Raw genomic sequence first — 15,383 nt, 5'->3', positions numbered from 1 at the left:
GAGAGGAGAGGATGCGTCACACAATAGCCCAGAGAGGGACTGACCACTGCTTGATGCATAACAATTTGTCATAGGCTACTCAACATCTATATCAGTAGTCCTTATTCAGAATCAGAACCACATCTAATACTCTGAGCAACTAAGAAATAACTAACACATTTATATTGTGGATATTTCGGGATGTTTTCCGATTTCTATGTATTTTGGCAGAAGTGTTTTACAGCAGTATTTATGTGGTATGCTCTAGTTTTCCATAGAAAATAGGTTTTGCTTTTGACACACATCACAGAATTGTCTACATATTTTCTGACCAACAGCTGGCTGCATCCTCTGTATTAATACTGAATGACCCTATGACTTCACTTCATTTGTGCAAACAGGAAGTTATTTCTCAACTTCCATCACACATGGACTGATTAAAACAGATAACAAAATATGAATATCATGGTTACTGTGTTGCAATATGGAGATTATGCAGTGCTGCAAGTTTCAGACATTTTCAATTACTAGATAGTGGAAAGACCAACAGATAGTTGAATCGTTTTTAATAACCAAAATTACAAACAGTATAAAAATGGAAGGTTGGGAGATGGATCTTCTCCCCTGGTTACAAACCCAACCAGTGTGGGGATTACTTCAGTTCCTGGATTACTTCAGTCCTGGTTCTGCCCTTTTTCCTCAACTTCTTTCCCCTTTGCAGCTTTAAAAAGGACAAAAAGGGATTAACAATCTGAGTGGTCAGTCTTTTCTTGATGTGTCTATACTAATAACTATTTCGGTTTTCTAAAATGTTATTATCCATTTGAGTAACTGAATAGGTTCCCTTAGAGGCTGTGATCATCTGTTCACCTGCAGTCTGCAGTAGTCCCCAGTGTGTCTGCAGCCTCTGTCTCAGTCTCTCCATGGCCTCCACGTCCTCAGGGAGAGGGGCCCCTAGGGGCCCCAGAGAGGGAGCAGGGTCCCCCAGCAGAGAGGCTGCCGTGGCCCCTACAGCCTCCTTCTCACCCTCCTGGGATATGACAACAATATGTTAGAAGATCATCCCTGCAACACTCATATGACCAAAAAAATTAAATCATAATTCAAAATACTTTAAACCTGCATAGCTAGGACCAAAGGCTTTAGCAAGTCAACGTGGGGCCCTCACTCCCTTGGTGTCCCTCACCTGTAGAAGGGCCAGTGTGTGGCCCTGTGCCAGGCCCTGGAGTAGGCTGGTGATCTGTGCCCAGGCTGCCTTCCCCACCCCACTGCCTGGCCCCTGCACCAGCAGCACCAGCCCAGGGTCATACTCATAGGCCAGAGGTAGGAGCAGGCACAGCACAGCCTGCATCAACCCTGGCACATCACTGCAGCCCTGTGGTGGGACGCAAACACACACATTGACTGTTATAATACACTGTACACAACAGATGCTATGCATTAACATAAGGTAGAAAATAATAACATACATCTCCTCCATAAAACCTTGGCAAGAGCAACAAGAGAATCATGTCGTAGGAGTATTGTACGTTTCCTTTTCCAAATCATTTGCTCTACCTTTTTCAGACACACAGAAACCTGATATTTGGATTTCTGCTCCTCTGGCTCCTTACTGCTGATCTGCACCACTAGTGCTTTCCTAAAAGAGAAAGGTGAAGGAGATGTTTATGGTTTAGAAGGGTGTTTATGACTGTGTGGTTACTCAACGTACTGTGCAAACATTCTCACCCGTCCTCAGTGATGTATGTCGGGATCTCCCCATCCCCCAGGTATACCAGCAACAACCTGTGAAGAGAAAAAAACCCACCAACAGTGTTCGCCACCAGTTTCCCTACTGGTTTATGCATGTCCAGTATTGAGAATGTACTCAAGGTCAAAGGTCATAAACGGTGTATACCGGTTGGTGAGAGACATCCCAGCATGCTGCACTGCACACAGCATCGCCACGGAGACATCAGGCACCAGCGCCAGACCGTTACGAATCTGACAGACAGCATCAAAGTTTATTGATAATAATAATTATTATTATAATAATAATAAAGTGCCAGGTTAGCCAAAGCCAAACCAAAAATCAGAGGCCAAACCACACCATCTCTCTACTATTTGTGATGCTGGGAATAATAGCCCCATAGTTCAGTTACAAATATACAGCACCAGTCAAGTTTGAACACCTACTAATTCCAGGGTTTTTCTTTAATTTTTTACTATTTTCAACATTGTAGAATAATATTGAAGACATTGTAGTATATGATGAATGGTGGTCATCATTGCTGTCAACAAAAGAGTCCATCTATGCTGCATCGTGTCAGAAGTTTTTATTCATACCACGAGGTTACAGCATAAATTACAGACACGCGTTGTCTGGAGAGCAGTTGCCTCGAATTATAATAACCGCTCTGGGGTTTATTGTCCAAAACCCTTCTTATATAGACACTGCCAAAATAAGGGTTACCCCCTCTTCTGGCCAATCACCAGTCTCCCCTCGGGCGTCATCCTCAAAAAGGCACATTTCAAATACCATCATAAACCATCCCCCCCTCGGTTCCTTTAAACAAAGCACACGTTCAGTTCCACTTAAAACAGTCATAATTTCCATACACTACAACATCTCCCAAATAACACATATGGAATCATGTAGTAACTAAAAAAGTGTTAAACAAATCAAAATATGTTATATTTGAGATTCTTCAAATAGCCACCCTTTGCCTTGATGACAGCTTTGCACACTCTTGGCATTCTCTTAACCAGCTTCACCTGGAATGCTTTTCCAACAGTCTTGAAGGAGTTCCCACATATGCTGAGCACTTGTTGGCTGCTTTTCCTTCACTATGCGGTCCGACTCATCCCAAACCATCTCAATTGGGTTGAGGTCGGGGGATTGTGGAGGCCATCTGATGCAGCACTCCAGCACTCTCTTTCTTGGTAAAATAGCCCTTACACAGCCTGGAGGTGTGTTGGGTCATTGTCATGTTGAAAAACAAATGATAGTCCCACTAAGCCCAAACCAGATGGGATGGCGCATCGCTGCAGAATGCTGTGGTAGCCATGCTGGTTATGTGTCTAAATAAATCACAGTGTCACCAGCAAAGCACCCCCACACCTTAACACCTCCTCCTCCATGCTTTACGGTGGGAAATACACATGCGGAGATCATCCGTTCACCCACACTGCGTCTCACAAAGCCACGACGGTTGGAACCAAAAATCTCAAATTTGGACTCCAGACCAAAGGACACATTTCCACAGGTTTAATGTCCATTGCTGGTGTTTCTTGGCCCAAGCAAGTCTCTTCTTATTATTGGGGTCTTTTAATAGTGGTTTCTTTGCAGCAATTCGACCATAAAGGCCTGATTCACACAGTCTCCTCTGAACAGTTAATGTTGAGATGTGTCTGTTGAACTCTGTGAAGCATTTATTTGGGCTGCAATTTCTGAGGCTGATAACTCTAATGAACTTATCCTCTGCAGCAGAGGTAACTCTGGGTCTTCCATTTCTGTGGCGGTCCTCATGAGAGCCAGTTTCATCATAGCACTTGATGGTTTTTGCGACTGCAAATGTTCCTTATTGACTGACCTTCATGTCTTAAAGTAATGATGGACTGTCATTTCTCTTTGCTTATTTGAGCTGTTCTTGCCATAATATGGACTTGGTCTTTTACCAAATAGGGCTATCTTCTGTATACCCCCCTACCTTGTCACAACACAACTGATTGACACAAATGCATTAAGAAGGAAATAAATTCCACAAATTAACTTTTAACAAGGCACACCTGTTAACTGAAATGCATTCCAGGTGACTACCTCATGAAGCTGGTTGAGAGAATGCCAAGAGTGTGCAAAGCTGTCATCAAGGCAAAGGGTGGCTACTTTGAAGAATCTGGTTGATTTGTTTAACACTTTTCTGGTTCCTACATGATTCCATGTGTTATTTCATAGTTTTGATGTCTTCACTATTATTCTACAATGTAAAAAATAGTCAAAATAAAGAAAAACCCTTAAATGAGTAGGTGTCCAAACTTTAGGCTGGTAGTGTATAAACACACACAATACCCTCTGTGTATTCATCATACTCCATCCCCAGGAATAGCAATGTGTTACATTACTTTATCACAAGCAAACAAAGGCAACACAAAGTGTACTGGTACTAAAGAAACACACAGGCAACAGTTACAGTGAGGGGAAAAAGTATTTGATCCCCTGCTGATTTTGTACGTTTGCCCACTGACAAAGACATGATCAGTCTATAATTTGATGTACGTAATGGTTCACAATGCAAACGACTTTTGATGAGTAAGATTAAAAATCACTCTCAACTTCTAAACACGTCTATCAACAGTGAGCTCACCTCTTGTTTTGTCATCTTTTCAAAGAGCGCGATGATGCTGCAGAGAGGCATGAGAGCTTCCTCCTCTGCCGACCCTTCAAAAAAGTTATCCCTGGTTATAAAATAAGACAATATTACTGAAGCTTCACCAAAAACATTGGAGTCCAATAAATATGATCTATAATCATATTATCAAAGTAAAAGTACAAATTGATTAAACAGGAACTATGATCATACTTTAAAAGACGCACTAGGCAGAAATCGCTCCGCCATTTCCTGGTTGCTAATTAAATTAGAATAGTTTGCCTAATTTCAGTTTATGTGACAAAACAAGCAAGTATAGTGTAGAGAATCATTGTACCATCTAAACCACTAAAATATATTTAACATAACCAAAAATATTGTATTTTCAGCTGGTGTACAAAACCAAAAGTAAAAGACACAAAAACTGGAAGCATAGAAATAGCACACATAGAACAGATCTACCACTTCTTAGACTTGCTTTCAATGAGAATGACAGATCTATAAACACACATTTCCATGTGAATTTGATCAGGTTGCCAAAAAAGTTACATAATGCAGCTTTAACAGTACTGTGGGTGAATATATCTGTGGGTTGTGAATGTAGCTGGGGACATTTGTTGGGGACAGACTTAAATCTCTGTAGTATCTCAGGAGTATAGGTTAGGAAAAGACCTGAGTCTTTACAGTACATGTTAGGGACAGACCTGAGTCTTTGCAGTATCTCAAGAGTTGGGGCCAGTGATGACCTCACACGGTCACATCTGTCAGGGACCTCCAGGTCAGCAGGGAGCGCCACTTCAGTGTGGACCGGAGGAGCCAACCGGGACGGAGGCTTCATCCACACCACCTCCTCTTCCTCCTCTTTCTGACCATCCCCCTCTTCTTCCTGACCCTCTTCTTCCTGACCCCCCTCAGCCTGCACACCCTCTTCCTTCTCTACCAGCTTACAGCGTTTAGTGCTGGGCTCAGACACGGGTGGGGCAACTGGAAGGGAATTGAAGAGAGGGAGGGAAGAAAGATAAGATTAATAGTTCTATTATGATAATGCAGGTTGATATGTTGTAAATGAAGTGATGAGATCTGAGAGTGATCAGAGAGCGATGTTATATAGTACCTGCATGTTTGAGGCAGGCCCAGTACGGCTTGTGAGCTGATCTCACACACTGAATGGACTCCAGAGCACTGCAGGGACGGAGAGAGCGAGGCAGAGACACAATGCAGTGTTTTAACTGACTGTACAAGCTATTTAGGTTTATAGCCTTTTTAAAGCTCTGATTGACACGACAACCCACCTCTCACATGGGCCGTTCAGTTCTGATGTTTGGGGGGCGGGATCTCCGAGTAAGGTCTGGACGGTCTGGCACACTGATTGGGCCAGTGAGGTCAAGTTGTACCCTCCCTAAAATAGTTTTTAGAGTGAATCGAGGTACAAAAAAACAGCAGCAGAAACAGTTCCTGTTTTGTTCTTGTGACTCATTTCAGAACAGAGTGACACTGTTAAATATATAAAAGTCTATGAGTGACAGTCACCTCCAGGACAGCACACAGTTTCCCCCCAGCCAGGGACTTTAGGAGGTGGGTCAGGTGGGCAAAGATGTCTGGGGTGGCACACATGTGACCCTAGGACACAAGCATAAATTGATTATACTGTAATACCATAACAAGTGTCTAGGCCTATATTTGTTTGTCATTCATTTAAGAAGTAGAATGCCTTACCTCTGGGTCACCAATGGCAGAGTCAAAGCCAGCACACACAAAGACCAAATCTGGGCTGAACTGGAGGAAAGAGCATTAATTTCATTCAGTCATGATTTGAGATTGATATGTAGAGAGATTGAACATCACACGTTTTGTGAGTGCTGCCGATTCTGACCAAGGAGAATGCCTCACCTCATATGCGATAGGTAGGAGAACATGGAAGAAGACAGAAAGGTAATCACTGTTCTCCATCCCCACCTGTAACCAGTCAAGAGATCAAATGATAACTGAAAGCATAATGCTACGGAGAAAGTAACAAGTACTGTATGGTAGGTAGGGCTCCTTGATATAAAATTACTTCTAGAATTCTACTTCTATGGGACTCACCTTGTTCCAGGGTACGTTGATGTTAAAGCCAGCACCCTTCTCCTTGCCCACACTGTCATAGTCCGATTCCCTCAGGTTGGGCCAGAAGCCTTGGTGCTCATAGCGGTGCCAGGAGAAGTAGAGCACACTGGGGGAAAGAGAGGGGCGTCAGTCAGAGCAATCTGCAGATCAGACAGGATGGAATACCAGACAAAAAGTCCAGTTAGGATCAAGAAAAGATACTCACCTTGGGTCATCCTCAAAAGCGAACTGCACCCCCTGTCCATGATGCACATCCCAGTCCACTATTAACACCCTGGGGAAACAAAAACATTCTTAGAAAAACAACACACATTCTCCTATTCTATTTCTAATTCTATTTTGAAAGGCATACAGTGGAATCAGTTAAGAGTGGGTTCTATCCAGGCCCTGCTCACCTCTTGACATTGTAGTGTTTCTTGGCATAGTGGGCAGCGATGGCCACATTGTTGAACACACAGAAGCCGTTGGCAGCACTGCGCTGACTGTGGTGTCCTGGGGGCCTGGGGGAGGGGCATGATGAAAAGAGGTGGGAGGGAGATGAATCCTGAGTACCAGATACTGTAACTGTGCATACAGGAAGTCCATGACACCTTGAGGGGCATTGTAAATAAAACAGCTGAGGATAAACCCATATGTTCTCTGTTCCTCCATGGTTAAAACTCACCTGACCAAGGCCATGCCGTTCCTTACTTTCCCCGTCATCACACTGTCCACCAGCTGGAGAGTGGCCCCGATGGCCAACTTGGCACAGTGGTAGATGTTCTAGAGACGAAAACACAAGCAGAGAACATGGGTTTCACAATGCTAACTCTGTTTCCGTCAGCCTCATAGTCAGGTCTCGTTCTGTGCTTTTCTATATTATGTGCACTATATCTTCTCCAATTGGGACAATGCAGCGATTAGTTGATTGATTGACTAGTTGGTTGGTTAGTTGACTGACTGACTGTCCATGTCATCTCACCGGGTGGAAGTAGACATCCCCATACTGCTGGGTGAAGTTCCTCAGCTCATCCAGGCTCATGTGAGGTGTCTTCTTTACTGCCTCCAGGTACTCCTCACTGTAGGTACGACATAGAGCAGTGGATGTGTGTGTGTTTGTGTGTTTGTGTGTGTGTGTGTGTGTGTGTGTGGATAGACTCACCTGTGAGCCAGTAGGATCTCTGCGTCGGTGGCCTGGCGTACAGGCACAGAGACACAGCGATCAGCCAGACCCTCCTTCTGCAGAGCTGTGTGACTCACAGTCAGACGCTCAGGGACCTCGATCTTACATGCCGGGCTGAAGAGAGGACATGCAAAAGAAAAAAAGTAAGACAAACAATTAGCTGGGTCATTCCTGCTATGTCGTGACTTCTGTGAAAAAAACGATCAGAAAAAGGACATGTTTGACTTTCAGAAAAACATATTGGTCAGGCTCAGGTATTCAAATCCTAATAAATATAGGCATATTCTTCACACATGCACCATGGGATACTTCCACCCTGTTAGGGACATAGACATAACTATCTGAAACAATGCATGTAAAGTGCCTTCGGAAAGTATTCAGACCCCTTGACTTTTTCCACATTTTGTTACGTTACAGCCTTACATTTTCTAAAACATCAAATGTCCTTTGCTCTATTACGTTTCTTTATTTTCTTCAAATAATTATAAATCAAAGATTATTGAGCCAAACGTCTTTTATTTTCGGAACCAGCGCTTCATTTGCGCCACATTTTTCCTAATAAGAATTTGGTCAAGATTTTTGCATATGTAGTTGACCCCTTCTATCTCTACAAGTTACCACAAAGACATACATAACATTTGATGGTATTGTTCAATTATGATTTTAAAACCCTAACCTAACAGGGTGGAATAAAGCATAACAGGATGTAAAGCAATAACAGGGTGTAACTAACACCAATAATGAACAGAATATTTAAATAATTAAATATATTTTATGAACTTTTAAATTTACATTTACATTATTTAGCAGACGCTCTTATCCAGTGAAATGGTTTTAAAAAATAACATTACATTTATAATTATAACCACTTTCTATTTAATACATTTTCTATTTACTTTGTCTTTTTAAAAACATTGTCAAACTAAGTTTGTAAAACAACATAAAAACACGAGTATTGCATTAGAACAACATAGCTAGATGTAAAACAATTGGATTGGATTTGAAAATTACCTGTTTGTTCAAGTTAAAACACACTAGACAGGCATTTTATGATAAACAGCCCTACTCATTTTGCTCCTAACAACTCTTTGCTTAATAAAATGGTTACTCAGCATTTGTAAAATATGTCATATATACAGTTGAAGTCGGAAGTTTACATACACTTAGGATGGAGTCATTAAAACTCGTTTTTTCAAACACTCCACACATTTCTTGTCGATTAGGACATCTACTTTGTGCATGACAGAAGTAATTTTTCCAACAATTGTTTACAGACAGATAATTTCACTTATAATTCACTGTATCACAATTCCAGTGGTGAGAAGTTTACATATACTAAGTTGACTGTGCCTTTAAACAGCTTGGAAAATTCCAGAAAATGATGTCATGGCTTTAGAAGCTTCTGATAGGCTAATTGACATCATTTGAGTCAATTGGAGGTGTACCTGTGGATGTATTTCAAGGCCTACCTTCAAACTCAGTGCTTCTTTGCTTGACATCATGGGAAAATCAAAAGAAATCAGTGAAGACCTCAATTCTGGTTCATCTGTACAAACAATAGTACGCAAGTATAAACACCATGGGACCACGCAGCCGTCATACCGCTCAGGAAGGAGACGCGTTCTGTCTCCTAGAGATGAACGTACTTTGGTGCGAAAAGTGCAAATCAATCCCAGAACAACAGCAAAGGACCTTGTGAAGATGCTGGAGGAAACAGGTACAAAAGTATCTATATTCACAGTAAAACGAGTCCTACAGTGGGGAGAACAAGTATTTGATACACTGCCGATTTTGCAGGTTTTCCTACTTACAAAGCATATAGAGGTCTGTAATTTTTATCATAGGTACACTTCAACTGTGAGAAACGTAATCTAAAACAAAAATCCAGAAAATCACATTGTATGATTTTTAAGTAATTAATTTGCATTTTATTGCATGACATAAGTATTTGATACATCAGAAAAGCAAAACTTAATATTTAGTACAGAAACCTTTGTTTGCAATTACAGAGATCATCAGTTTCCTGTAGTTCTTGACCAGGTTTGCACACACTGCAGCAGGGATTTTGGCCCACTCCTCCATACAGACCTTCTTCAGATCCTTCAGGTTTCAGGGCTGTCGCTGGGCAATACGGACTTCAGCTCCCTCCAAAGATTTTCTATTGGGTTCAGGTCTGGAGACTGGCTAGGCCACTCCAGGACCTTGAGATGCTTCTTACGGAGCCACTCCTTAGTTGCCCTGGCTGTGTGTTTTGGGTCGTTGTCATGCTGGAAGACCCAGCCACGACCCATCTTCAATGCTCTTACTGAGGGAAGGAGGTTGTTGGCCAAGATCTCGCGATACATAGCCCCATCCATCCTCCCCTCAATACGGTGCAGTCGTCCTGTCCCCTTTGCATAAAAGCATCCCCAAAGAATGATGTTTCCACCTCCATGCTTCACGGTTGGGATGGTGTTCTTGGGGTTGTACTCATCCTTCTTCTTCCTCCAAACACGGCGAGTGGAGTTTAGACCAGAAAGCTCTATTTTTGTCTCATCAGACCACATGACCTTCTCCCATTCCTCCTCTGGATCATCCAGATGGTCATTGGCAAACTTCAGATGGGCCTGGACATGCGCTGGCTTGAGCAGGGGGACCTTGCGTGCGCTGCAGGATTTTAATCCATGACGGCGTAGTGTGTTACTAATGGTTTTCTTTGAGACTGTGGTCCCAGCTCTCTTCAGGTCATTGACCAGGTCCTGCTGTGTAGTTGTGGGCTGATCCCTCACCTTCCTCATGATCATTGATGCCCCACGAGGTGAGATCTTGCATGGAGCCCCAGACCGAGGGTGATTGACCGTCATCTTGAACTTCTTCCATTTTCTAATAATTGCGCCAACAGTTGTTGCCTTCTCACCAAGCTGCTTGCCTATTGTCCTGTAGCCCATCCCAGCCTTGTGCAGGTCTACAATTTTATCCCTGATGTCCTTACACAGCTCTCTGGTCTTGGCCATTGTGGAGAGGTTGGAGTCTGTTTGATTGAGTGTGTGGACAGGTGTCTTTTATACAGGTAACGAGTTCAAACAGGTGCAGTTAATATACGTGAAGCACGGGGGTGGCAGCATCATGCTGTGGGGGTGCTTTGCTGCAGGAGGGACTGGTGCACTTCACAAAATAGATGGCATCATGAGGAAGGAAAATGATGTGGATATATTGAAGCAACATCAGTCAGGAAGTTAAAGCTTGGTCGCAAATGGGTCTTCCAAATGGGCAATGACCCCAAGCATACCTCCAAAGTTGTGGCAAAATGGCTTAATGACAACAAAGTCAAGGTATTGGAGTGGCCATCACAAAGCCCTGACCTCAATCCTATAGAAAATGTGTGGGCAGAACTGAAAAAGTGTGTGCGAGCAAGGATGCCTACAAACCTGACTCAGTTACACCAGCTCTGTCAGGAGGAATGGGCCAAAATTCACCCAACTTATTGTGGGAAGCTTGTGGAAGGCTACCCGAAACGTTTGACCCAAGTTAAACAATGTAAAGGCAATGCTACCAAATACTAATTGAGTGTATGTAAACTTCTGACCCACTGGGAATGTGATGAAAGAAATACAAGCTGAAAGAAATAATTCTCTCTACTGTTATTCTGACATTTCACATTCTGAAAATAAAGTGGTGATCCTAACTGACCTAAGGCAGGGAATTTTTACTAGGATTAAATGTCAGGAATTGTGAAAAACTGAGTTTAAATGTATTTGGCTAAGATGTATGTAAACTTCCGACTTCAACTGTATAAGGATACATGAACGTTTAAAAAGTGCCCCCCCTCCCCTTCTTTCCTCTCGTCTCTCCTCCACTTCACTCCCTTCTAAAACCCTTCCAACTCAACCCTTTTCTCCACTCCACTCCTCTCCAGCCCCCCGTCCACATACTGCAAGTCCCTTTTCTCCAGTTGTAGCTCAATGGTTTCCAAAGTGGTCTTTTATGTACCTTTTATGTAACCCCAAGCTCTGGGATCAGGCATACTACCTGGTGGTCAGCGTACCAGCTGATGTCATCGCGTGGGCTTGGCCAGAATAATTTGTTTATTCCATTACGGTGCATGCACTTGACCTGGATGTTATCCTCCTCCACATATGTTATGATTCCTGGGTATGGCTCATTGTCATAGGACACCACTGACCAATATGCTGAGAGTGAATGGCCTCTGGTCGCCACAGGATTTCAATGGTGCACACAGATCTTGGCGCCTCAACAGCTTCTAGAGTTGATCTTGGAGCCTCAGCAGCTTCTAGGTTGATCTTGAAGCCTCAGCAGCTTCTAGTTGCTTATTTTAACTAAAAGCAGGGACAGTCCATGACCCCCTCATCTATTTAGCAGAGACAGGTTATGTCTCTGTACGTGACCTGGCAACACACTTATCACTTGATGCATCTTCATTGTGCCTTTCACTGCAGTTTTTGGGCGATAAAAGCCCATGGCTGTAAAGCAGTGGCGGCTCCTGAAAAAATTCTCAGGGGGGGCAATTTTTCTGATGATTTAGGTGACCTACACACATTTTAAAAAAAGATATGTCCAGCAACAACATGAAGACAGGGGCAGCATATAAGTCAATACTGATATACACATTACTTGCTTCAAAAAGGCCTCATGGTTGAATTGGAAATATGTGCACCTGAGCATAATTCACAACAAGCAAGCAGGAGCTTTTGATAGAGGCTACTGAAAACATTGATGCAAGTTATTGGTAATAAGAAATTTTTATAGACTTCCATATTCTGCCCTCTTGTATAGATTTGTGAAAATGAACAGTGATAGACATTTTGCCTGAAAACAGAATTTGAAAATAATTTATAGAAAAGGTAAACACAGCTATCTGTATGGCTTTGTAAAAATGAACAACCATATTCTGGCCAATTGTATAGATTTGTAAATATTAACAACCATATTCTGGCCAATTGTATAGATTTGTAAAAATGAACAGATTTTTTTTTGTTTTACTTTTTTTTAATGAAAAATAACTATTTTAAACAACATCAACTGTGAACTGATTTGGGCGTGTGTGTGTTAAAGAGACAGACAGGGAGGGACAAAGAGAGCGAGAGGCTACATTACTTGTACTGAAACTGTTCTCTTCTCTCTTTCAATGCAGCAAAGCGGTCAATGACTTTCTCATTGAAATCAGGCATGCTGAGGACTAGTTTACTAGTTACTTTTTTGATGCGAGAAGTAGCTTGCTGCATGATCAAATTCAGCTGATGCGCATAGCAATGCACGTAATGGGCATTCTTGAAATGCTCACGCACCTTTTGCTGCACACCAGCCTTCTCTCCCCTCATCACACTGGCTCCATCGTAAGCTTGCGCAATGAGTTTGACTTTCTCGTCGTCGGCAAAAAGACCGTTCAGTCTCTCCAAAAGCACACTGGCGATTGAGACTGAGGTTGATTCCGAGATGGGAAGGAACTCAAAAAAGCGCTCCTGCACTTTGTGGTTGCTATCTATGTACCTCAGCACAAGCACCAGCTGTGTCTGTGTAGAAACGTCCGTGGTCTCGTCAGCTTGGATAGCTACGAAGTTCGCCGACTTCACCTCCTCCACAATATGTTCCCTCATGACCGCTAGCATACACTCCAGTAGCTTGTTTTGAATGGTCTTTGATGTGCCCTTGAAAACTTTAGCATTTTTAAGATGGTCATCAAACACCTCATCTAATTGTGCCACAAAGTTGACAAGTCCAAGAAAAATACCAGGGTTGGTGGAGCCCTCAGTTTCATCTTTGCCTCGCAAAGCTAGCCATCTTGACAGTGGTACGTGAATTGATTGACGCTGCTACCCGCTCTTTTCTTAGTTATGTTCATGGTTACTTATGTTACGTATGACGAAAGCGCGTAAGTGCAAGCCCTCCCGGAACCCATAGAGATTGTATTGAAAGCTCTGATATTTGAAAAAAAAAAGATTTTACATGAGAGTCTATGAGAGACTTCTGGGGCGATTTTCAACCTGACTGAAATCGCCCCAAAAGGGGCGGGGCCATTTGAAGCACGACTTTAGCCTGATTGGACATTTAATGGCAGATCAGACGTCTAGATTAGAACACTGATAACTACTGTTGCCGTGATATAATTGATTAGAAAAAAAATCCCTTCCTTTTCCCGTTTGGCAGTGCGTCGCCCATATCGCCCTAATGAACACACCGCCCCTGCTGTAAAGGCTAAATATACGTAAAATATAAATGTATTGTATTATGTAAATGGTAATAAATATTGCCACAAGTAATTTATTTTCTGACAAAATGTTCACCCTATTAGGTACATGTTCCACCATGTTAGGTGCATATGCCTAACAGGGTGGAAATGTGGAGGCTAAATTAGCCTGCCACCGTCAGTGATCAAGATATTGCTAACATAAATGGTAAACAGTTGAAGAGAATGTTAACTTTTTTGTCAAACGTATTTTTAAATTCTAAAATTGTATAACATGTTCATCTAATGTACCCTAATAGGGTGGAAATGTAAGAGTGAGACATACTGACCAACATCATGAAACATTAAAATATAGATAAAACCGAGTGTTGATACTTACTTAGCTTTGCACTGCTGTTTTCCCGCCATTCACTTCCTGAATGTGATGTCATTATGGGAAGGGGCTGATTTACTACAAACTAACAGCGTGGAAAGTGAAATCAGGGACATGGCAAAAACGCCTACATCCACTGAAAACAAAATTGTAAAGATTCATAAAATTCCCCTTGAGATCCATATCTTTGTGTTTTTATGGTAAAGAACACCTAACTTTATATTTTGGAATCCACATTTTACACTAAATAAGAGGTGTTCTTCCCTGGGGACAGAAAAGGCACCGCATAACAGGAATGACCCAGCTAACAGTGTGCACTCAAACACTTATGAACACGTACACTCACCCTACACATGCTCGTCCTAATATTTCTAAATTCCATTATTTTACTTTTAGATTAGTGTGTATTGTTAGACATTACTGCAATGTTGGAGCTAGGAACACAAGCATTTCGCTACACCCGCAATAACATCTGCTAAATATGTGTATGCGACCGATAAAATGTGATTTGATTTTGATTTGGCTCGCTCACTCATACGTACACATCATAGAACGATAGTTATCAGTGGTTGAACAACATAATGCACAATCAGGAAGCAGACGTACTCAACCCATAACAGTTTGTAGCGGGTCATCTCCTCGTCATAAAGCAAAGCGGTTCCAGACGACATCTTTCAACAAAGTAGTCGAGACTTCAATGCCAGAAGAAAGGGATCACAACTTTCAAGCTAAATTGACGGAATATAGGAATAACGTCGTGGGAGAGACAAAAAGTGAGTAAAAAATCACCCAACATTTACATCCCGCCCTGAATGTAGGGGCGGGATCAGCCAGCGGCGGCTTCCCGCATGCGCGATTCATTTGCAGTCTGGACGCGGATTGGTGAATGTCTCCTGCTCTGACTGCAGCTGGGAGGGACTGCTGCGCGAGGACTGGGCAGCCTGTGATTGCTTTGGGACGGGGGTGGGGCCCTCCAAAAGTCTCCAATAACACCAGAAAAAGTCGCTAAAGGGGTACGAATAATCGCTAAATATAGCGACAAAGTCGCTAACCACAGGACATATTTGATTGGTCTTAACGTGTACATTTACACATTTTGAATTTCATTGTTTTTAAGTATTAATAACACAGGTGGATTTGGAAAATTACTTTTTAAGGTGATGTACATTTGTTGAGCTCACTCAAAATAAAATATTCTGTAAAAATGCAGGTTTTATGTCTTTGTAAATTCAC

General features: G+C 42.3%; 1 protein-coding gene across 3 annotated transcripts; it reads right to left on the bottom strand.

Moving 5' to 3' along the window:
• Positions 1-528: 528 nt before the first annotated feature.
• hdac10 (histone deacetylase 10) lies at positions 529-14,969 on the bottom strand. 3 transcript variants are annotated; one of them, XM_041837145.2, is made up of 20 exons: positions 14,757-14,969; positions 7,573-7,707; positions 7,393-7,489; positions 7,096-7,193; positions 6,827-6,931; positions 6,637-6,705; positions 6,411-6,537; positions 6,216-6,281; positions 6,042-6,101; positions 5,856-5,945; positions 5,618-5,724; positions 5,440-5,507; positions 5,030-5,309; positions 4,323-4,413; positions 1,877-1,962; positions 1,708-1,764; positions 1,537-1,618; positions 1,166-1,354; positions 850-1,009; positions 529-700 (listed from the first exon to the last, which is right to left on the bottom strand). In XM_041837145.2, exons 1-20 carry the CDS (start codon positions 14,819-14,821, stop codon positions 654-656), a joined length of 2,079 nt encoding a protein of 692 aa, XP_041693079.1. In that variant the 5' UTR covers positions 14,822-14,969; the 3' UTR covers positions 529-653. The 3 variants fall into 3 exon arrangements, with proteins under 3 accessions (XP_041693079.1, XP_041693081.1, XP_041693080.1); XM_041837147.2 differs by having other exon boundaries at positions 14,762-14,969; XM_041837146.2 differs by lacking the exon at positions 14,757-14,969 and adding an exon at positions 14,157-14,281.
• Positions 14,970-15,383: the final 414 nt, after the last annotated feature.

Source organism: Coregonus clupeaformis, chromosome 19 (assembly GCF_020615455.1).
Source record: "Coregonus clupeaformis isolate EN_2021a chromosome 19, ASM2061545v1, whole genome shotgun sequence".
Taxonomy (NCBI): Eukaryota; Metazoa; Chordata; class Actinopteri; order Salmoniformes; family Salmonidae; genus Coregonus; species Coregonus clupeaformis.
The sequence above is the reverse complement of the archived record's forward strand: the minus strand, read 5'-3'. Positions and strand labels throughout refer to the sequence as shown.